This window comes from Ochotona curzoniae, unplaced genomic scaffold (assembly GCF_017591425.1).
Source record: "Ochotona curzoniae isolate NIBS_2020 unplaced genomic scaffold, NIBS_Ocur_1.0 contig_523, whole genome shotgun sequence".
NCBI classification, from domain to species: Eukaryota; Metazoa; Chordata; class Mammalia; order Lagomorpha; family Ochotonidae; genus Ochotona; species Ochotona curzoniae.
The window spans coordinates 11448750-11470576 of record NW_024466459.1 but is presented as its reverse complement, the minus strand read 5'-3'; the positions used below and the strand labels follow the sequence as shown (position 1 = coordinate 11470576).

The following is a 21827-nucleotide window of genomic DNA, read 5'->3' as shown; positions in this document are numbered from 1 at the left end:
ACTTTCCCCGCCAAGACCCCACGAGGAGCCAAGCGCAGCCCCCTGAGCCCCAGGCCTGGCTGTGGCAAGAGCCAGGCGCAAGGTGGAGGGAGCCTGGAGGGGCTGTGGGCTGCGTAGCCCTTGCTTCAGGCCTGGCCAGCAGGGACGGCCAGAGCCCTGGGACCCTCATGGCTGAGCCAAACCAGCCACTTACTTCTCTGGGTGACACAAACAGCGTGGTGGAAGCCAGGGGCTCTGGTGGGCTCTGAGTCCTGTGCTGCCTCCAAGGTCCTGCAGGCACGCACGGGCACACTGGCCAGCTCAGAGCTGGAAGAGGGATGACGCGGTGGCCAAACCCCAGAGCAGGGGGGCCATATCTGCACCAATAGCAGCCCGCTGGTAGCTGTACCTGCGATGCACCTGCCAGACAGCCGTGGCAGGCCTTCCCCACGCTGGCTGTCAAAGCTGACCCCGGCAGTGCGCACAGCGGACACCATGTCCCCTTCCCTGCCCCCCACAAACTTTCTGAACGAACAAGGTGATCTGTGCACCATCAGCTCAGCCACGGAGGCTCCCCAACCCCGCGGACCCACAGAGCAGAGAGGCAGCATGGAGGCAGGTAGGCACAGGGCTCTGTCCGCAGGACTGGCAGGCTTGACAGCCACCGAGAGTCAGGGTCCTCCCTGCCTCCACCCATAGCGCCTGGGCCAATCTCCAAGGGCTGCCTGCCCTGCCAGGTGGTACCACCTGCTGCTGTATGGGTGAGGGTGCAGCACGAATCCAGGCTGGACCCCAAGCCCCCAGCTGTGGGGCCTGTCCTTCAGAATGGGCAGAGGGAGACCAGGCAGGTGCTGGCAGGCCTGGGAAGTGTGCCTGCCTCTGTGCCCTCGTGCCCAGCATGAGGATGGTGACAGAGACATGCCAGAGTCTGGGCACAAGTGAGCTCAGCCAGCTTAGGAGGAGCTCAGTGGGTCAGGCACAGAGCCTGTGTTACAACCATGGGTGGGGTTTTTGGTCTCCTGGAAACAGCTGCGAGGTGCCTGGAAGGGAGGCTAAGGGGTAGGCAGGGCAGCGGTCCGGCTGGGAGCAGAGAAACGGAGGCACAGCTAGCCGAGCCCCTCGGGCTTCTGGGGCCAGAAGGTCCCCATGACACCTGACAAAGGAGTCACCTGCATCTACCTATAGGGAAGTGGGGTCCTGGGAGCAGTGCCATCGCTCGCACTGTCGGCCTGGGCAAGCAGCTGGTCCGCCCCACTTCGGCTTCCTCGGGGAGAGGGAGGTGCTGGGGGCCTGGCCTGGTTGCCAGGGGCTATGTAGGTGCAACCCCAACAGGGGAGAGACAGCCTCCACCGGGGTGCGGCTCACGGGTGACCAAGGGCAAACCTACCTTGCCTGCACCACACAGCCACAGAGGCCCCGCTGAAAACGGGAACCGTGACCAGCCACGCAACAGAGGCCCCGCTGAAAACGGGAACCGTGACCAGCCACGCAACAACAGAGGCCCCGCTGAAAATGGGAACCGTGACCAGCCATGCAACAACAGAGGCCCCGCTGAAAACGGGCACTGTGACCAGCCACACACCACGCATCCTGCCACAGCCCCAGCTCTAACCCCAGAGACCCCACAAACACTCAAGGCCCCCTAAGCAAAGGCCATGCTGCAGCTCTAGCGAGGCACCAGGCAGGTGCAGGGGACATGACAGCGCCACACCCGGTCTTCTGGCCTGGGAAGAACAGCAGGGCTCCCTAGACCTGGTGATTCTGAGAGAGGAAGCACAAGAGAATGGTTTACATCTGCTGGCTTACTGCACAAAAGCCCGCCAGCTGCCAGGGCTGGGCTGGGCACCAGCCAGGAGCTGGGAGCTCCATCCAGGTCTCCCCTGTGGGTGGCAGGGAGCCAAGGACACGAGCCGTCGTCACCTGCTGCCTCCCAGGGCGTGCCTCAGCCGGCAGCTGGACCTGGAGACAGAGCCAGAGCGTGCCTCAGCAGGCAGCTGGGCCTGGAGACAGAGCCAGGGCGTGCCTCAGCAGGCAGCTGGGCCTGGAGATAGAGCCAGGGCGTGCCTCAGCAGGCAGCTGGACCTGGAGACAGAGCTCTCCACCACGTGGTACACGCGCTGCTCACCCACAGCCACGCCATGAGATGGCAGGGCAGCCCTAACCCACAGCATTCTGGGAACAGGTGCTAGGAGGCGGCCCCATTCATCTCCCCAACCACGGGAAAGCCGCAGGTGCCACCGAGGCCCAGATGAGGGTGGGAGGCTGCTCGCTGAGGCTGCGGATGAAAGTGGAGGGTGCACTGCCCGGTGGGACGCTGAGGTCTGCATCCAGCCAGGTGCGCCAGGCCGTGGACTTACCAGCCACGGTGCTGCATGCACTAATTACGCATGGTGCCCCAGAGTGCCGGTCCCACGGCTCTCGTGGGCACTGCTCAGTGCAGCAGCTAGACGGTGCACGTGTTTATCCAGGAGAGATGCCACAGGCAGAGGTCCAAACTTTCCAAGGGATTAAAGGGACCATGGTGGAAGCCCAGCATGCTCCCCGATGCTTCCAAAAGCACTTTCTCTGGGCCTGTGCTGTGGTGCCAGAATCCCATAGGGGCACCAGTTTGAGTCCTGGGTGCTCTACTTCCAATCCAGCTCCCTGCTACTGGCCAGGGAAAGCAGTAGAGGCAGCCCAGGTGCTTGGGTTCCAATGGGAGAGCCACAGGAAACTCCCGGCTTCAAACTGGCCCAGCTCTGGCCACGGCGGCCGTTTGGGGAGTGAGCCAGCAGGTGGAGAACGTCTCTGTCTCCTCCTCTGTGAATCTGTCAAAAACAATTTCAAAATTCAAGAAAAGCATTGGTGCCAGGACCTCGGATGAAGCCACAACAGCACTGGTGCCAACCGACCTGCTTCCCCACGTGTCATGGGTACAGAAGCTGGCACACCGGCAGGCAGCTTGGAGAGTAGCCATGCAATGACGGAGGGGAACCCTGGAGGCCACAGGGTGTGCCCAGAGCTCGGGAGATGCTTCACAGCAGCTTGCTGCGACTCCAGCCAAGCACAGCCAGCCAAGCTGAGCACCTGTGCGGTAACAGCGCGGGCAGGAGCAGCCCCAAGAGCAGCAGGTGTGTGTCTAAGCAGTGGCTGGGCCAGGAGAGGGGTGGGCACAGTGGGCAGCAGCCACTCTTGGCAGCTATCCCAGATCCTGGGCTGGGTGGTAGCCCCTTGGTCCACCATCGCGGCTTCTACACCACCAGGTAACCAAGGCGGATCTTTTGTCAGTGATGCCTGTGGGCCATCTCCAAGGACGGGGATCCACCAGGCTTGGAGGGCATGGGGAGACGGGAGGGAGGCCCAGGAAGTGTCCTACTTTAGGACCAAGCAAGCCGTGGCCAAGGACTGGCCCATCCACCACCTGCTTTGCCCACAGAGCGGCTACTGGGGCCTCAGCCACACCCACTTTCTAGGACCCCTCTCCAAGTTCAGAGCAGCTCTGACCTCCCAGGAGAACTGTGGGGCGGGGGGAGAAGCTACAGCCCAAGGTCTCACCTCCACCTGCCAGCCCCAGAGGAACACCCCAAGCAGGTGGGCTTTCTGCTGCTCTCTCAAAAGTTTAAACTTGTCAGAACACATTAAGAGACTAACATTGTAGCATAGCACACTGGGCTACCACCTGCAATGCTGGCAGCCCCCGAGGCCCTGCTCCACTTCCGATCCAGCTCCCTGCTCACACAGCTGGGAGAGCAGCAGAGGATGACCTAAATGCTTGCGCCCCTGGACGCTGTCTCAGGCTGGCTCTGACATGGCCCTGCCCCAGCTGCTGTGCTCCTTTGGACAGTGAGCCAGTGGACAGAAGATCTCTCTCTCTGGCACCTTTCAAATAAGCACATCTTCAGAGCACATTAAGTATGACGTACTGTTAAACAATGGGGGGAGGAAGGGCTGGCCATCATATAACGCCTGCATCTCATAGGGCAGGGCCAGCCTGAGGCCAACCACTCCGTTTTCCAAGAAGTCAGCAGAGGATGGCTCAAGTGCCTGGGTCCCCCCGCCCAACCCACACGGGAGATCCGGATGGAACATGTGGCTCCTGGCTTCAGCGTGACCCAGCCCTAGTGACCAGGGCCATTTGGGGAGTGAACCAGTGGATGGATGTTGTCCCTCACCCTCTTCATTAAACAGTAGGGCTGGCATGATGGCACAACTAGCTAGTCTGCCTGCAAGTACCAGCATCCCATACGGCCCCAGCTGCTCCACTTCTAATCCAGCTCCCTGCTAAAGGCCTAGGGAAGCAGTAGAGGATGGGCCAAGGCCTTGGGAGCCTGCACCTGCATGGCAGACTCAGAAGAAGCTCCTGGCCTCGGACTGGCTCGACTCCAGCCACCGTGGCCATTTGGGGAGTGAACCAGTAAGATCTCTGTCTGTAAATCTGCCTTTCCAGTGGAAAGAGAGAGATTTTGTGTGTGTGTCTGGGGGGGTGTTGGCTTTTTGGTTTGAACGGCTCAGCGGTTTCAGTTCCATCCTTCAGCCCCCAGCTCGGCCAGCAGCTCAGCAACAAATGATGTTATCTCTGGACACTGTGCCCGTCTACCTTGCACGCGCCTCCGTGCGGGGCTTCTCGGCCGAACGCAGCCGGTCCCTGGGCACAGGAAAACGGACTCAGCCGTGGGGTGCGCGGGCAGGACCCTCCCCTCAGACCCCACTCGGGTTCCCGCTTTCATGCAGGAAGCCTTCCCGGATGGGACACCCTGAGCAAGTATTGGGGTACGGTCAGTGTCAACAGGACCTTGGGGTCTTAAAGAGGACAGCACGCACAGACACACAGGTGCCGCTCCCGGCATGGCAGCAGCCGGCAGTGTATTTGTCACGGGGGACTCCCTCTAACACACTTTCTGAAACTCCTGCAAACGTTTCCTGGCTTGATCAAGAAACTGCTTGTGCAGCTTGCTCTGCTCTAGGATCTGCTGCTGCAAGTCGCGGATGAGCTGGCTCTGCAGCTCCTCGTCCAGCACGCTGCTGTCCAGCGGGGATGGGACCCTGCGCTCTTTCTCCTTGGCCGAGGCCGAGCTGGGGGAGGACTTGAGGTGTGCCAGCAGCGCCCGCCTCCGCTCCCGCCTCTCCTCCTCCAGCTCTGCCATGTAGTGGATTTCCAAGCTCATGTCTGGGTGCTTGGTTTGCCCCAGCAATGCCTTCTGCCTCCTCTGCTCTGTGTCCGACTTCAGCCTCTGCCTCAGAGCTGGCCAGCCGCCCCTGTCCGTCTGTTCCGGAAGGTGCAGGTGAGCGCAGTTATCTGCTGGCAGGGCCGGTGGGCCAGGCTCCGGGTCCACCCCGGGAGCCGAGGTCTGACTCTCATCCTGGGCTGCTGCGGGCTTAGCTGTCGGGTGGGACTTGTTGGTTTGGAACAGCACAGGCGAGGACTCCCCGGCAGGCACTGCTTCAGTGGGGACAGTCCTTTCCTGTCCGGCTGGTGACTCTGGCAGCTCTGAGAAGCCCTGCTCTGCACTGCCGGGGTCCTGGTCCACCTCGGGCCTCCTGGGCTCCAGGTGTAGACTGAGGTGTTCTTTCAGCTTCTGGTTTGTCAGAGACAATGCCTCCAGGGCACACTGCAGCTCTCGCTGGCACCTGTTCTTGGCACCATGCCCGCAAGGCAATGCCTGGGGCTCAGCAGCAGCCTCGCTCTCACAGGTGGTGTCGGCCGGGCCCAGCTGGGCGACATCCGTGGTCTTGGCAGCCGCACTGGGACCATGGCAGCTGCTTTCCTGGCAAGTGGAGCCCCTTCCCGGCTGCCTCCGACCCTCGCGAGCCAGGCCTTTCTCCCCTTCTTCCTGATGCCAAAATTCACCCACAGGCGTCAAGACCAGGTGCGGCCTCTCCCGGGTCAGCCCTCTGCTCCCTCGGGGGTCCCCCGAGCGGCGGCTGCTGCTGCTCCTGTTTGCAGGCGCCCGCTTCCCTTTATTCTTCTCTGGGAGGCCCGGGGATGGGGGGCATTGCAGCTTCTCTGAGCCCAGCGATTTCTTCTGGGACTTGGGGTGCCAGCTCCGCGGCTTGGGGGGCTTGGCTTCTCTGAGGTCGGCTTTATGTTTCTTGGCCCTCGGGGGTCTCGGGGCTCCCCGCCAGACTGACTCGACAGCATCACCTGCATCTCCCTCCATCGGCCCTCCCGCCCTGCCCGGCAGCTGTGCCCAGTGCAGCCACTCTGGGTCCCAGGCCTGCTGGGGCGCCACATCTTGCCACAGTACCCTCAGCTCTTCGGCCAGGCGCTGCAGCTGCTGGATCCCAGCACCTTTTTCTCTGGCCGGCAGCAACGTGCGATTCTGCCACGAGAGCGAGGCATCAGCGTCAGTGTCTGGGACGGGCTCGGTGGTGGCAGGGCTCGGCTGAGCAACTTGCTCCCCGTCTCTCTGCATGTGTGCGAGCTCTGTTGGCCGGGGCAGGTGGTAGCAGCTGGAAGCAGAAGCTTTCGGGGGGCCCCAAGGGATCCAGACTGTCTCACGGCAAACCTGTGGGGATGGAAGGACGGACAAGGCTTCCCAGGGCATCCTGACGGCGCACGGGCTTCCGGTGCGGCCCGAATCCCGCCTGCAGGGTCTGTTCCACCTCCCCCTGAAGGGGACCCAGCAGGCAGTGGCTATTGAACAGTCTGCACAGGCCTTGCTGGAGCCTCCTGGTGAGGTCTGCAGAGGGGGTGCTCCAGGGTGGTGGGGGCAGAGATCCTGCCAGCATCCTGCGACACACAGTACAGCCCCTGGACACTGCCGGCCCTGAGAATCCCACCCAAGGATGCTGGGCAAGGGAGCTGCAGAAGAGCAGCACCTGGAGGCAGATCTCAGGCAGCGGGAGGGAACTACCTAAAGGATGTGCCTATCTCTGTCTGCATGTGTGTCTGTGTGTGCACACAGCACGTGAGCTGTGCATGCATGTCAGTGTGTGCACACGGCATGTGAGCATCTGTGCGTGTCTGTGCGTGCACACGGCACGTGAGCTGTGCATGCATGTCAGTGTATGTCACGGCACGTGAGCATCTGTTTCTGCATGCGTGTCTATGTATACATGAACGTGGGCCCACATCAGGCACCTGTCACTGCCCTGCCCTTCTCTTCTACAGGGATGACCTACGTGTTGTAGTTCTGTGTCCTTACCATGGCCCAGGCGAGCTGCACAGGCTGCTCCCCAAGCCCTCCAAGGCACCAGCATCACAGTAACCCTGTGAGGTCACACAGCTACCATCACCCGCAACTGTACAGATGGGGGAACTGAGGCAGGGAGACACCTGGCAAACAGCAGAGACCATTCCTCTGTCCTGGGTGGACCACGGTGCCTAACAGCCCTGGCTTGCCTGTGCTGCTCTCTGCTGAGTCCGCTGGAGGTAGGTGACTGCCCCCTGTGCCAACCAGACCACTCACAGAACCTCACTCAGAGCGATCGGCAACCTGTGCCGTCTGCCTCTCACTGTGATGTCCCGGGACTGGGGCGGGGCGGGGGTGGGGAACTGGGCTTGTCACACAGTGACAGAACTCGCACCAAAGTGGGAGGCGGCCGGAGAACACTAGACATACAGGGGTCCAGCCCCTCGTCCTGGAAAACAGACATCAATGCAAAGCTGGAAACTACCGATGCTTAGGAAACACAAAGGCACAGACCAGCAAAGAAACGGGCAGCTGGCAAGTGGCCAGAACTAAACTGCGTTAGCATACCAGGAGTGCCGTCTCACAACCAGGCTAGACAGAGCCACCGTTCCTCCTGTCACAACGAGTGCCAAGGTTGGCACACACATCCCACCAGAGGAGGGAGCCAATGCCACGACAGCACAGAGAAAGCCGCCACTGGGGAAAGGCCCACGGAGGCTACAAGATGTGTCGGATGTCCACATGCACGGCTCCAATCGCACGAGAGGGGACGGTGACAGGTGCTGGGCAAGGAGGTGGAGGGCTCTGAGGCCAGCGGGCATGTCGGCATGTGCAGCGGCTGGGGAACACAGAGCAGCCTTGGAGAGGTAGACCTGGGCCCGCCAAGCGACCAGGACCTCCACCCTGCGTCTACATCCCTAAGATGTTTGCATCCACACACACACACAGAAGCAGGAGTGGCAGGGCATGAGCCCCTGGGGAGCTGGGCTCAAGCTCCTGGGTGCCCAAAATTAAGACTTAAGATGTTCCCCCCAGTGGAACAGCTGGCCACAAGGGCGTCTAGTAGGTGGGAGGGTCCAGGTTCTCAAGCAGGACCCTCTGTCTGGCTTGGAAGACAGCTGGCAGGAATGTACCCAAGGTCCAGTCACCTGCACCTGCCACCATGGGGCTCACGCCTGCAGCCACAGGCTCCCACCAGCCTTCTCCCTTGTCGTCTACACCTGCAGCCATGAGCTCACGCTTGCCTTAACCCTCTGTGAACACCAGCGGATCCTGCAGCAGCCCTCCAGCTCCCGACGACCCAGGGCTACGCCCGCCACAGAACCACAACATGGAGCTTTCTGGAAACTCACAGATAAAAACAGATGACGCCTGGACAGAGAACTTGGGAGCAGAAAGCCCAGGAAACCCACAGTCAGCTCACAGTTCTGACACCCACGTGGCCTCAGGCGCTTCTGGCACAGGTCACCCTGGGAGCAGGTCACCCTCGGAGCAGAGGCAGCACTGCAGGCTCCTGGGACGTTTCCCAGAGGGGACCTTTCCAAGACAGACTGCTGGAGCCCTGGGCGGGACACTGGCCAAGGGACCTCTCTTTATGGGTTTCCACCACTGCTCCCTGGAAGCCTGCTGGACAGGCCAAGTCCCGGAGCTCCTAAGGCCCTCCCGCCCACCCAGGCATCTCTAATGCCAGGGTCCTCTGCCCCTTGTGCCCTCCCCGAGCCAAGGACTGCTTGTGCTGGCCACCACCAACCACAGTGCCAACAGGAGCCCTGCAGAAGGCAGGGGGCAGGGCACCCGTGCGGCCTCAGCACTGGGTCCCCTCAGCATCGAGCGGACACTGGGACCATTCCCTCTCTCACACACACTGGGCGGCTACAGCCAGCGTCTCCTGGGCAGGGCTCCCATCCACGTAAGACAGGAACGCGTCAGGGCCCCCAGCCAGCTCTGGGGCCCCCTCCCCCATTAAAGGCCATCCCACGGCGTCTGGGTGGCCGGGGCCAAGGACGCCCGACACAGGCCCAATACAGCCTGAGGACAATGAGCATGACAGCTGGAGGCTGCAGGAGGGGCCTGGAGAACTCACTGTCCAGTCCCAACCAAGAAAACCACACCCTTGGGCTGATGAGGCCAGCACTCGGCTCTCTCACTGGTATCAGCACCGTGAGGCTGCCCACTCAGGTGCACTGGATGGAGCTGCAGTCTAAACATCACACATGCCTCCCAGGACCCCACAGACTGGGGCTCACCGGCTCACCCCAGGTCTGGGGGGAGCTGGGGATGGTGGCCTGCTGCACCCCACTCCAAGAGGCAGGCAGTCACAGAGCTGGCGCTGCAGCCCTCCAGCAGTGGTGGGGTCAGCCGCCACCATGCCCACCATGGGACGGCCCGAGTGCACCCATGTGGGAGACCCGGATGAAGCCCCTGGCTCCGAGCTCGGGCCACTCACTCTGGGGACTGAACCAGGGGGTGGGAGCTTTCTCTAACTCCTTCAAGTAAATAAAACAAACTCTTCTAAAAACAACACAGAAATGGCAGTGTGGGGACACGGGGCTCCAGAGAGCAGCAGCTGGGGTTTCTCCCTCTGAAGCCCTGGCCCTTTCTAGGGTGCCAAGTCAGGGCATCCCTCACACACGGGGCCAGGCCCGACAGCGGCTTCTCCAGCTCACACGGGGTCCCAGAGTTCAGCCAAGGAAGGCGGCAGCAAGGGACGGCAGGTCCCATGTTCACGGGGCTCGTGGGCAGACGCTGTCTGGGGGACGGCCAGGGTCACGGTGAGACCACCACCGGAGAGGAGGACTCAGCAAGACAGGGACCAGGCCCCCTCACACATGAGACCCCCACACAGGTACGATGCAGTGCGGGACAGCGTGCTCCAGGACTGCCCAGAGAAGGGCCGGCTTCAGCCGAGGAGCCCCGGGGCGGGTGGGGTAAGGAGGTTTATAGGGCACGGAAAAGTCTAGAGCAAGACCTGGTGCCGTGACAGCAGGTAGAGCTACTGACTGTGGTGTGCCATTCCCTATGGACACCAGCTCAAGTCCCGGCTGCCCCACTCCCCACCCAGCTCCCTGCTAAGGCACCTGGGAAAGCAGCAGAGGCTGGCCCCAGCGCTCGGCCCCGCACCCCCAGGGGAGCCCCACAGGAAGTGTCTGGTTTCAGTCCAGCCTTGCCCTGGCCACAGGGGTCATCAAGAGAATGAACCAACAGATGGAAACCTCTCTCTCTTCCTCTCTCTCCTTCCCTGTAACTTTCAAATATACTTTTTCTTTCTTTTTTTAAAGAGGAAGTCTAGGTCAGGCTGGCGTGGTAGTGAAGGGAAATAACCAACAGTGTGACCGAGGGCAGGCTGCCCTTGGCCTAACCGCGACCTCTGTGACTCAGGCAGCCTCAGTTTGCTCATCTGTAGAGTGGGGCTGGCGACGCTCAGTCCCCACCGCCAGGGGGTCAGGGCTCCTCCCGGCAGCAGCAGGCTGGGTGGGGGTACTTACTGTGTGTGTCTCGGGATGACCGCGCTAGACCGCGGAGCACACATTACAGGGGGGCAGAGGTGGGCCCGCTGGCGGGAAGCGCTCTCTGCCGGGCTGTCTTGAAATCATGGGGCAGGCAGCAGACGCCCATCCCTGGAGGCGTGCGAGCCACGCCCAGACAGAACAACCATCAGAACCACATGTGCTGCCCAGCGGCACGCCCCCCCCACACACACACACACTGGAGCAGACTGGCCTCAAACACAGAGCAAGGGTCCTGCCGGCCCAGCAGGGGGCTCACCAGGACATGCCCAGGCCCTGCCCAGGCCAGGGGCTCCTATTCCAGCAGCCCTCCCACCTCCAACCCCTCCTCCTCCAAGTCAGTGCCCCCTGCCCTTTCAGAACAAACTCCCTGCAGGGAGCCCGTGGGGCAGGGTCAGTCTAGAGGCCCCAAGGACCTCCTTAGCAATGTCACTGTACCCCCAGAGGGGGGAGGGAAAGAGTCCCCCCTCCCCAAGACACGCCAGGTGCCCCCACCGGGGCCTCAGGGGTCCACTGACCACGGCAGCCGGGATCTCCCTGCCCCTCCCTTCACCTGAAGCCCAGCACCTGCCCCTGCTGCCTAACTGTGACCAGCGTGGCCATGGCAACGGCAGAGCCACTGGGCTGTGACATCATGGCAGGGGCAGGGTCACGGCCAGCAGCCAGCCAGCGGGCCCACGGTCAGGCCAAGGCTCAAATGGCAGCCAGGCGGCTGCCGCAGAACCTCAAAAGGAAACGGGGGTCACGCAGTGTGACAGCTCTCCCCCACCCCACAAGTGCTCCCCACCGCCCCTCCTGCACCAGGGAGAGCATCGTCCTGGGCCCAGGCCGGTGCTTCTGTTTCCATGGAGCCAAGTCGTAGCCAGGTGCAGAGGAAGAGGCAGCCTCACTGCCCTGCAGGCCTGACTGCCAGCAGGAACATTCAGTCTGGGAAATACGACAGAGCTCCCGCCAGCCCTGGTTGACAGGTCGCAAGGAGAAAGTGAACAGCACGGATGTGGCTGACCGTACAAGGAAGGAAGTCGGGATGGCTGAGCAGAGAGGGGCCTTGGGAGCCACTGGACACTCCCACCCACTCACTGGGGCGTCATCCTTTCTGGCCCTTGGGACAGTAAAGCCACCGCCCAGCTATCCGGGGCCAGGCGCCCCCTGGGTGGAGGGTGCCCCCAGGGTGGAGGGTGCCCCAGGGTGGAGGGTGCCCCAGGGTGGAGGGTGCCCCCTGGGTGGAGGGTGCCCCAGGGTGGAGGGTGCCCCCTGGGTGGAGGGTGCCCCAGGGTGGAGAGTGCCCCCGGGTGGAGGGTGCCCCCAGGGTGGAGGGTGCCCCCAGGGTGGAGGGTGCCCCAGGGTGGAGGGTGCCCCCTGGGTGGAGGGTGCCCCCAGGGTGGAGGTGCCCCCTGGGTGGAGAGTGTCCCCAGGGTGGAGGGTGCCCCCAGGGTGGAGGGTGCCCCAGGGTGGAGGTGTCCCCAGGGGTGGAGAGTGCCCCAGGGTGGAGGTATCCCCAGGGTGGAGGTGCCCCCTGGGTGGAGGTGTCCCCAGGGTGGAGAGTGCCCCCAGGGTGGAGGTGTCCCCAGGGATGGGCAAAGAACAGCCTGAGCTGAAGCCAATCGGTGTGGCTGCAAGAGAGGAGGCAGCCTTCTCTCTCTGACCCTCAACTTGAAGCCCTAACCCCCGCTGCCCTGGGTCTCTGGACCACAGCCACATCACCAGCTCCCCAGGGTGCAGGCGGCACGTATCCACCCACAGCCACTGCTTCTACCGACCAGCACGGCCCCACAGGCAGATGCCAAGTCTCAAGTCCACATCCTCCATGTGGGCCATCCCCAAGGCCCAGAGCCTCTCCGGTCCTCGACCTCCGGGCAACAGGACGCCTCGGCTGGCCATGGCCCCCACACTTCCTCCTGCAGAGCTGCCACACTCAGCTCTGCCCCACTGCTAATTCACATGAGCAAAGCCAGTAGGATGCAGCCAGGCCCGCAGGGTCTGGTCTGTAGGCAGCCAACTCCCGTGAGTCCTAGGGTGGGCATGGGGCTCCCACAGCCCACAGCTGGGTGCCCAGTTCAAGTCCCACCTCTGGTGCTAACACCCTGGGAGGCAGCAGACAAGGAGGGCTCCTGGCGGGAACCCAAATGGAGTTCGTTCCAGTCTCCTGGCTTTGGCCTGGCCTGAGCCCAGCCACTGCCAGTATCTGGGGGTGTGTCAGTGGACGGACAATCAATCTCTCTCCACCTGTCAAATAGATGAAAATAAACACTTAAGCCACATATTTGAGGCTAGTGCTGTGGCGTACCAGCCTAAAACTCCTTCTCTGGTGCTGGGATCTCATCCTGGGCACCGGTTCTAATCCCGGCAGCCCCGCTTCCCATCCAGCTCCCTGCCTGTGGCCTGGGAAAGCAGTGGAGGACGGCCCAAAGCCTTGGGACCCTGCACCCGCGTGGGAGACCCAGAAGCTCCTGGCTCCTGACTTTGGATCGCACAGCTCCAGCCGTTGCGGCCACTTGGGGAGTGAATGAATGAACAGACAGCAGATCTTCCTCTCTGTCTCTCCTCCTCTCTGTATATCTGATTTTCCAATAAAAGTAACACAAATCTTTAAAAAAGAGAATTGGCCTACACAGTGCCACAGGGGAAGCCCAAGAAACCAGGGTTGCTAACTTGTTGCAAATGCAAGAGCAGGCTGAAGCCGCCTCCCCCTCCAGAGAAGCAGGGCCGAGATGAATGGCCCGTGACTAATGCCTCACACGTGTACCTAATTACATCCCGGGGGAGGGGGACAAGAACACCAGATCAAAGAGATTTATTCTCCAAGTCCTCCTCGCTGGCTCACACCTGCCAACACAGGTGTTAGCAGAGCACAGCACCCAGGGCCAAGCCACCAGTGACCCACAAGTCTTCCAACTAAACAGGACAGAAGGACTTGGCCCGCAGCTACGAAGCCCTCCCTGCCTGCGTCCAGGGACCCCGGTCGGGAGCAGCCTCCTCCGGTCCTGCAGTGGAACTCCATGGCTGACCTTGTCGGACAGGGTCCCCATGAGTAAGGAGTGAGGTTAAGCCCCTTGGCACTGACAAGCCCCAGGCAATATGTGCTTTGTCTGTTTTTAAGATTTACTTGTATTTGAAAACCAGGGTCACTTCCCAAGTGGCTACTACGGGCACGGCTGGGCCAGGCCAAGACCAGAAGTTTCTTCGGGGTCTCCCACAGGGGTGCAGAGGCCAGAGCACGTGGGCCGTCCTCTGCTGCTTTCCCAGGGTGGGTAGTGGAGCAGCCAGGACCGCAGCCACAGCCCATATGAAATCTCGGCATCTGAGGTGTCCACTTTGCCCCCCATGTCCCTACGTGCGGGTACAGCTGCCTATACAGGCACACACAGAGCAGAGACCACAGCTTTGTTCCTGTACCCTGCGGGCCGTGGCTCAACAGGCGACGATGAGTGATGCCCACAGTGTCCACCCCCACGCCAGGATCCCCCTGCTCCAGGGAACCCCGAGGAGGGAGGGCCCACAGCTAGGAAGACCACAGCAGGAAACCCCGGCAAGGAGCTGGGCCGGCAGCCTAGCAGGGGGGCGGTGGGGGCAAAGAGGCCATCGGCACAGCCTGACCAATGCCCTGCACACACAGTCCAGCCCGGACAGCCGCCCCAGAGAAGCCGTGTCCCTCTGAGCCCGCACTGTCGCCCGTGGGGGGTGTCCCTCTGAGCCCCCACTGCCGCCCCTGGGGGGGTGTGAGTACCCACTGCTGCCCGGGGGGGGGTGTCCCTCTGAGCCCACACTGCCGCCCCTGGGGGGTGTGAGCCAGCACTGCCGCCCCTGGGGGGTGTCCCTCTGACCCACACTGCCGCCCCCCAGTTTCTGCAGGGAGCTGGCTTTAAGCCCCTGCAGGTGCAGTGTGGGATTGTCTCACGTGGCACGGTGGTCATGGCGCAGCACACTCCCTCTTGGGGACTATAACCACTCTGAGCCCCCGGTGCAGCATCAACACGCTCTCGACACTGGCTCAGGGACCACAGCAAGGACCGGATCAGCTCTCAGGACAGACAGATGCCATTTTTCCAAAGATCTTTTTGATCCACCTTGGATGATCCTAGCTTGAGCCCCACAGGTGTGGAGGGCGGATGGCACCTGCCTCACGTGCCCTGGCCTGGACAGCTCTGAACACTGAGCCACATTTCCACAGCTCTGCGTCTGGGCTGTAGGCCTGAGTTTAGGAGCACAGGGCAGGCAGGCAGGCCGGGCAGGGTCGCAGCAGGGCAGTGAGGGCGACGGCAAGGGGCAAGCCTGCACCCAGAGAACAGCTCTCTGCCCATGACTGCAGCTGCTCCCTCCCAGCTTCCGGACCACAGCGCGTCTCCTCCAGGGTCTCCCAGCCCTGGCTCCAGCCAGTGTTACTTGCTGGCCAGAGGAGTGCAGACAGAGGCACAGGGCACATGCCACAGGCCCCGCAGGCACAGGCGTCTCCCCCAGTGCCTCCCCGTGTTTATCCATACATCTGTCCTTACTGAAGTGGATTCTAACTCGGAGCGGTGGCAGGGGCTGTTCCAGCCCCAGCCTGCTGTGTCACATCTACCAGGGACTGCAGGGAGCCCCGCCAGCATCTCCATACCACAACACAAAGGGCCAAGGTCCCAGGGCAGACCCTGTCCCTGCAGACACGATGTCCCTCAGGTCCCCGGGATGTGCCACCGCACAGCCATCCCTGTGGCCTCTCAGGCTAGCCAGAGCTGGGATTCGATCCCAGCTACACCAGTAGATGCGTGCACCTCACCTCTACCCACCCCGCCCCACTGAATACCATTTAAATAGCCACACACCTGCATATGATCACAGAAACATCTAGAAAAATAGCACACGTGAGAAAAAATGAAAAATCAGCCTCAATCATATCCTCCACCTGACACTGTGGCAGCGCCACCACCATCGGCATGGCACCCACACGCCCACAGCCACCACTGTGACATGGGCATGGCACCCACAGCCACCGTCATCGGCATGGCGCCCACAGCCACCGCTGTGACATCAGCACGGCGCCCACAGCCACTGCCGTGACATCGGCATGGCACCCACAGCCACCGTCATCGGCATGGCGCCCACAGCCACCGCTGTGACATCGGCATGGTTCGTCCGCAGCACTCGGGGCAAGGCCGAAGTTAACACTGCTGCCCTGGGCTGCGTCCCCACCCCGGGCAGCTCCAGCGCCACCCACCAAGGGCTAGCCCGCTCCCAGGGCCACCTGCTCCATGGTAGCCTGGGAACGAGCGAGCCTCTAGACACTGCTCTGTGCCGTATTTCCTAATCACACACCTCTGGCAGGTAACTTAACCACCTGGCATCTCCATTTGTTCATCTGGAAAATGGGCGCAAGAACAGAATGAACCGACGTTAACAGCAGCAAGGCCCAGGGTGGTGGGTAAGAGACCACCTCCCATCACCGGGGCTGGGCGTTGCACAGCCAGGGCTGCCGCGCAGTCACGGGCCAGCACACACACGCCAGGCCGTGGCACAGCCCCATTCCTGCTGACTCGGCCCTTCCTGTGGCTTCCGCCAAGCTCGGCACACATGTCCTGTGGTCAGCTGGGACTTCCTGCCCTGGATCACTGCCACAGTCCAGCAGAGCTCAACAGAGACCCCATGCCCAACACGGGACTGTGCAGACTCCCCAGACACACACATCCCACGAAAAGCAGGCAGCACCGCAACCCGGCACCCCAAGCTCCCCGCCAGCGCACCTGGCAGGGTGGCAGAGGACGGCCTAGGGACCTGGGTCCCTGCCAATCATGGAGCAGACCAGACGGGGTTCCACACTCCTGCCTTTGACCCAGCACGGCCACAGACTGAACCAGCAGATGGAGGATCTCAATCTCTCTTTCTATCATTCTGCCTTAAAAATAAGTAAAGTCTTTAAAAAGAAAGTCTTTGCCACCAGGATCCCATATAGGTGCCGATTCGTATCCCGGCTGCTCCACTTCCCATCCAGCTCCCTGCTTGTGGCGTAGTAAAGCAGTCAAGGACAGCCCAAAGCCTTGGGACCCTGCACCTGCTTGGAAACCCAGAAGAAGTTCCTGGTTCCTAGCTTCAGATCAGCACAGCTCCAGCCACTGTGGCCACTTAGGGATTGAACCAGAGGATGGAAGATCTTTCTCTGTCCTCCTCTCTGTAAATCGGACTTTCCAATTATATATATGTATATATGTATGTATGTAAGAGCAGCAGAGAACGCAACAGCCAAGCCTGGGCAACACTGAAGCCAGGACTTCTTCCGGATCTCCCTGCGGCTGCAGGGCCCAAGCACTTGGCCCAGCCTGCACTGCCTATCCTGGGTGCTGAGCAGGGATCTGGACAGGAAGTGGAGCAGCTGGGAATCAAACAAGCCACACTGCAAAGTTGGCCCAAAATAAACCTTTTTTTTAAAACGTCAACAAAGATACAAAACATTTTTCAAAAAGCAAACAAAATAATTTTTCTTTTTTTAAGCAGCGAGCTAAGGGCCCCAGAGGTCGGGCCCTTCCTTCTGGTGAGGGACATGGTCCACCCAGGCCAGGAGAGCTGTGGTCCCAACCTCCAACAGGTGCATGAGGCAGAGGGTGCACAGAGCCTTCCGGATCTCCGGGCGTTCTCCCTGAGCCCTGCCAGCAGGACACAACAGCCTCTGTCCCCATGGCGGCCCTCATCACAGTGACAGGCAAGGCGACGGTGAAGGACTGAGGACAGCGCGGCTCAAGGCTGCTCCAGCCAAGACAGAGGACACGAAGCCCACACAGACTCCTCTTCAAACGCAGCACCCGCCCCTTCCAGACTCCAACGGAAGCCCGGGCCCCTGTCCGTCAACACACGCACGGACACGTGTGTGCACACACACGCCAGAGCTGCTCACGCCCCACGCGGTGAGCACGAGACCCATCTGGACACAACATACCTCCACTAGCCTTTCAGAGCGAGTCCTTGCCCAACCTGCCTTGTGGGGCGACGGGCACAGCTGGACCTCAGCAGAAGTTACCCTGGCACGCCTAGCCAGGGAGCCACTCCACCTGCAGCTGGCTAAGGCCATTCATCAAGACGGGCCATGTGGGCGTCCCCTTCCAGTGCCAGGACCAGGCTCCAGGGACCACAGGGGTCAGGGCCCCAAGGGAGCACCACCACGAAGCCAGGCTCACGCCCTGCGAACGGATGCTCCCGGCTGCTTCAGGTCTGGAGGTCCCTTGTCCCTCGGACTCCTGAGTGCCCACAGCCTCCACAATGCTTACTCAGAGGCCGAGCAGGAAAGCAGCAGGCCTTGGCTGAGCCAGCAACCCCAGTGTGCAGCCATGCGTGGGGCAGCTGCAAGGGAAGCAGTTCACAGTCCACACTGCAACTCCACAGCCAGGCACCCGCTCTGTGTGCCAACACGGACGCCAGCATCACCTGAGACCCGTCCAGGTGCCAGCGCCCACCCCCAGGCTCCAGGCGGCATCTGCCTGTCAGCACCCCTCCCACGGGCAGTTCCTGTTGTCGGTCACAGCTGGAACAGCTTGGGCAGCTGGCCTCAGCTCCAAGCATGGAATGCAGACACCATGTGACAAGCTGCAATGGGGACATTAGGTCCTCACTGGCCCCTGCTGGGTCCCCTGACCCCAGCCGCCTTCTTGGGCCTGTTCTGCGCTCTCACTTCTATGGAAAGTACCTGCACACGCCCAGCCCTGCCACTGACAAGTCACGGGCTCAGAGACACTGTGCCCGTCCCCACCCACTCTAGGGAATGTCCCCCTCCCAACCTCAGTTTCTCAAATCTCCATCTGAGCCTCAGGATCCTGGTCCTGGCAGCACGCAGCAGGGCTGCACCAGCGGCTGGGGCAGCAGAACCCAGGGACGGAGAAAGCCAATCTCCGGGAAGGACCCGGAGCCTGTGGCATGCCCCACACCCCAGCCAGTCTAGAACCCAGGAGCACCCCCATCTGGACCCCTGGGCATCACATGAGACCTCCCAACCGACCAAGAGTCACCAGCACACCAGCACCATTCTCCACACACTTGAACTCATCGGGCGACCCCGCAGTGACAGGCTGGCAGGAGGGGGCCAATCCGGGCTGCGGAGCACGGCCACACACCTACCTACGGCACTGCAGAGCCCAACAGCCCGAGGGGGGCCCTAGGCCTGTGCCATCCTCAGGGCAGACAGGAAAGGGTGCATACCTGCGTGGGCACGTGTGTACATGTGTGGGTGCACATGCACAGAGCTGGAAGGGCAGCACCGGCCAGCACTCCTCCACTGCATGTCCATCCTGTTCCCAGTCTGGGCAGCTGCCAGCAGCCCAGGCTCCAGTCCCTGCCTTGCCCCAGACCGAGCCAGGGAGCCCAGTGCCCCTCCCAACTGCCAAGGGACCCTAACTCCTGACCTCTCCCTTGGACATACGCCATCCTTTAAATCTGACTGATTTGGAAAGTATGGCCGTAGAAGATCTGCCAAATCACGATGGGCCTGACTTTACGCCACACTGGTCGTGGCTGGGCAGTCTGCAGGGCACCTCTCACCCTGACCGGGTTGTCAAGCCCACCTCACACCTCACTGTCTACACAGGCTCGCATCACTTATGCTGCCCAGCGTCGGTCTCTGGGGCTCCCCTCCCAACCCCAGGGGCAGGGCCGGGCATCTGGTCTCTGCTGAGACAGACAAGCTGGACCTGAGAATGAGGAGGGACAAGGCCGAGACCCAGGCCCATCACGGCCTCTAGACTGCAGCAAGCAGACAGGGTGACCGGCTCTGCCTGGGACACAGCCATGAGGCACAGGTCCACAAGCCAGGCCTGGGTGGAAGCATGCCTGCCCTGGGCCCATGGGCTCTAGAAGCCAGCCTGTGACCAGCCCCCAGGCCTTGCTGTCAGAAGGGCGGGTACAGCACCTCTCTAGCTGGTGCCAGAGGGTTTGGGCCAGCACTTTCTGCATGACAACAATGTGGCTTCAGGCATTGCCCCCAGGTCCAGAGGATGGATGTGAGCCCCTGGACCCAGGAGACCTTGATTCCAGATTCCCCAATCCTCTGAGCTCCGCCCCCAGGGCTGCTGAGGGCCAGATGACCAGCCTGGGGAGGCGGGCAAGGGCTCCTTCAGGGGACAGCAGCCCATCCAGACACCTAACCCCTGCCACTTGCTGGGAGGGTCCCGACCCTTCGCTGCTGGGCCCAGCCATCTAAGGCCACCTGTCATCCACAACCACCTCGGGAATTCTGTCGATTTCCGTTCGATCCTGGCAGGTGCTGGGGTGCGGGTGCCAGACGAGAATCCAGCTGAGGCTAGAGGTGGTCACGTGTCCCATCACCTCATCAGCCAGCCCTTGTCTGCCCCCGGAAAGGGCATCTGGGTTCCGGTCCCGGCCACACCTAACCCCTGCAAGGCTGGCAAAGTCGGGGTCTCAGCCAGACCCGCTCGGGTGTTCATCAAGCACCAGTGGGGGGTTAGCAGGCACCCTGCACCTCACCCGTGAGAACCACGTAGACGCCACTGCCCATGCAGGACCTGCTATTTGCTCCTCCCACCCCCACCCACCTGCACCATGACCATGACCTTAGGTAGGAGTGCAGTCTTTGTTCAGCTTATCAAAGCAAGACCTGGTCATCCTGCAGGAGGGCTGACCCCCCAGAGCACGGGAATCTCCCACGCCCAGCACATCTCAGGCAGCCCCCAGATCTGTAGTGGGACCCCCTCAGAGGTGTGGCTCTCCAGCAACGTAGACGTAACCGTTTGGAAACCGTGCCAGGTACCAGGCAAGAAGGGGCCCAAGTGGCACGCCCCAGCCGCCTTTGATCCAAACCCAGGGCACAGGCAGCTGCCTGCCAACCCCTTCTTTCCTCCCCAATTCCACAGCTGGGCCCCAAGGCCCGGGACCCTCTGCTCAGCCCCAGGACCAAACATGAGCTCTCTCGACCCCAGCCTCTCCGAGGGCCTAGACCCCCGACCCTCCAGGTGACACCAGACCCCAGCCACCATGGCTCCCGCGGCCCCCCAGGCCCTCCCCCCAAGTCTCACTGAGCATCGAAGCCAAACAAGTGAAAAGTCCTTGACTGCTCCGAGGTGGGTTTTGTGAAAAGTCGTCTGCTAGCACCCACCACGCCCTAACGCAGCAGCCCTGAGAACACCCCAGCTCCAAGGCCCTTGGCACAGTGGGGCGCTCCTGGGAGGGCACAGCGACAGGGAAGAGGCTGGTGAGGGGGCCCAGCCTGGCTTTGGCAGGGGCAACCTCCCAGCAGGGGCTGGGGCTGAGAGGTTAAAGGCAAACCTGTCTGCTCCCACCCCAGGACACGCGGGCTGCCCCTTCCCCACCGGGGCCTCCCCTTGCTGGGGTCACACCCAGAAACAGGGCTTCACCCTCCTTCCCCAGCCAGCCCCTCCTCTGGGGCCAGGAGCCCCGCGGGTACCCGACCAACAGCTGGGCAGCTGGCCAGCCTCACGTGTCCCCTGCTGTGGCCACCCTTAAAACGCAGTCCACGCAGCCAAGCCACCCAGGGGTGCCCGGTTCTGCCCAAGCCCTGCGAGGGTGGGGACCGGGGCACGGAGCAGGCCCTGGGCCTGGAGTCGGGGTGGGGGTGGGGGGCTTCGCTCCGGCGCTGGGCGCGCAGGGAGCCCCCAAACACACTGGCCCCAGCGCTCTTCCCACCCAGCCCCGGGCAGCACCTGCGGGAAGTTTCTCCCGGAGTCCCCGGACTCCCGCCCACCCCCACCCCGCGGCGCCGCCGCGTCCCCCACCGTCTCCGCCCCCCAGCGCTGGCATCCCAGGGCGCCCCGCCTGCCAAAACCCCAAGCAGCTCCCTGGCTCCCCTGGCTGGGGCCGGGGACGCGGCGGAATTTCGGTGGAATTTTGAGGTTGAGAGAAGCATCCCGGGAGAGCGGGCGGGGGCGGCCCGTGCGCGCCGGGCGTCCGCTCGCGGGACCCCAGCAGGAGCGGGGAGCGGCGGGGAGAGGGGCCGGGGCCTCCCCAGCGGCGGCTGGCCGAGAGCCGGGAGGCCTGCGCAGCCCCCCGGGGGGCGCGGGGACGCGGGCGCCGCGCTCCTTACCTACGTCCGCATTGCAAAACGCCTGTTGCGGGTGCACCGGCGAGCAGCTGCAGGCGTCGGCCGGGCGAGGCAGCGTCCCCAGCAGCAGGAGGCCGAGCGCGAGCCGCAGGCTGCGGGCCGCGGCGCCCATGGCGGGCCGGGGGGCTCGGCGGGGGCTGGGCCGCGCCGCCTGGTGTCCGGGCTCCTCGGGCCGGCGGGCTGGGGAGGGCGGACGGG

General features: G+C 62.6%; 2 protein-coding genes across 2 annotated transcripts in view; both read right to left on the bottom strand.

Annotated features, from left to right (window-relative positions):
- The window catches only part of TIMP2 (TIMP metallopeptidase inhibitor 2), a 33431-nt gene extending 11604 nt beyond the window's left edge, over positions 1-21827 (bottom strand). The window contains exon 1 of the mRNA XM_040989834.1: positions 21612-21827. Within this exon, the coding sequence (XP_040845768.1) occupies positions 21612-21741 (130 nt within the window). The 5' untranslated portion in view covers positions 21742-21827. The remainder of the gene's footprint in view (positions 1-21611) is intronic.
- On the bottom strand, positions 4406-8796 carry CEP295NL (CEP295 N-terminal like). The gene has a single exon (XM_040989833.1). It carries the CDS (start codon positions 6501-6503, stop codon positions 4845-4847), a length of 1659 nt encoding a protein of 552 aa, XP_040845767.1. The 5' UTR covers positions 6504-8796; the 3' UTR covers positions 4406-4844.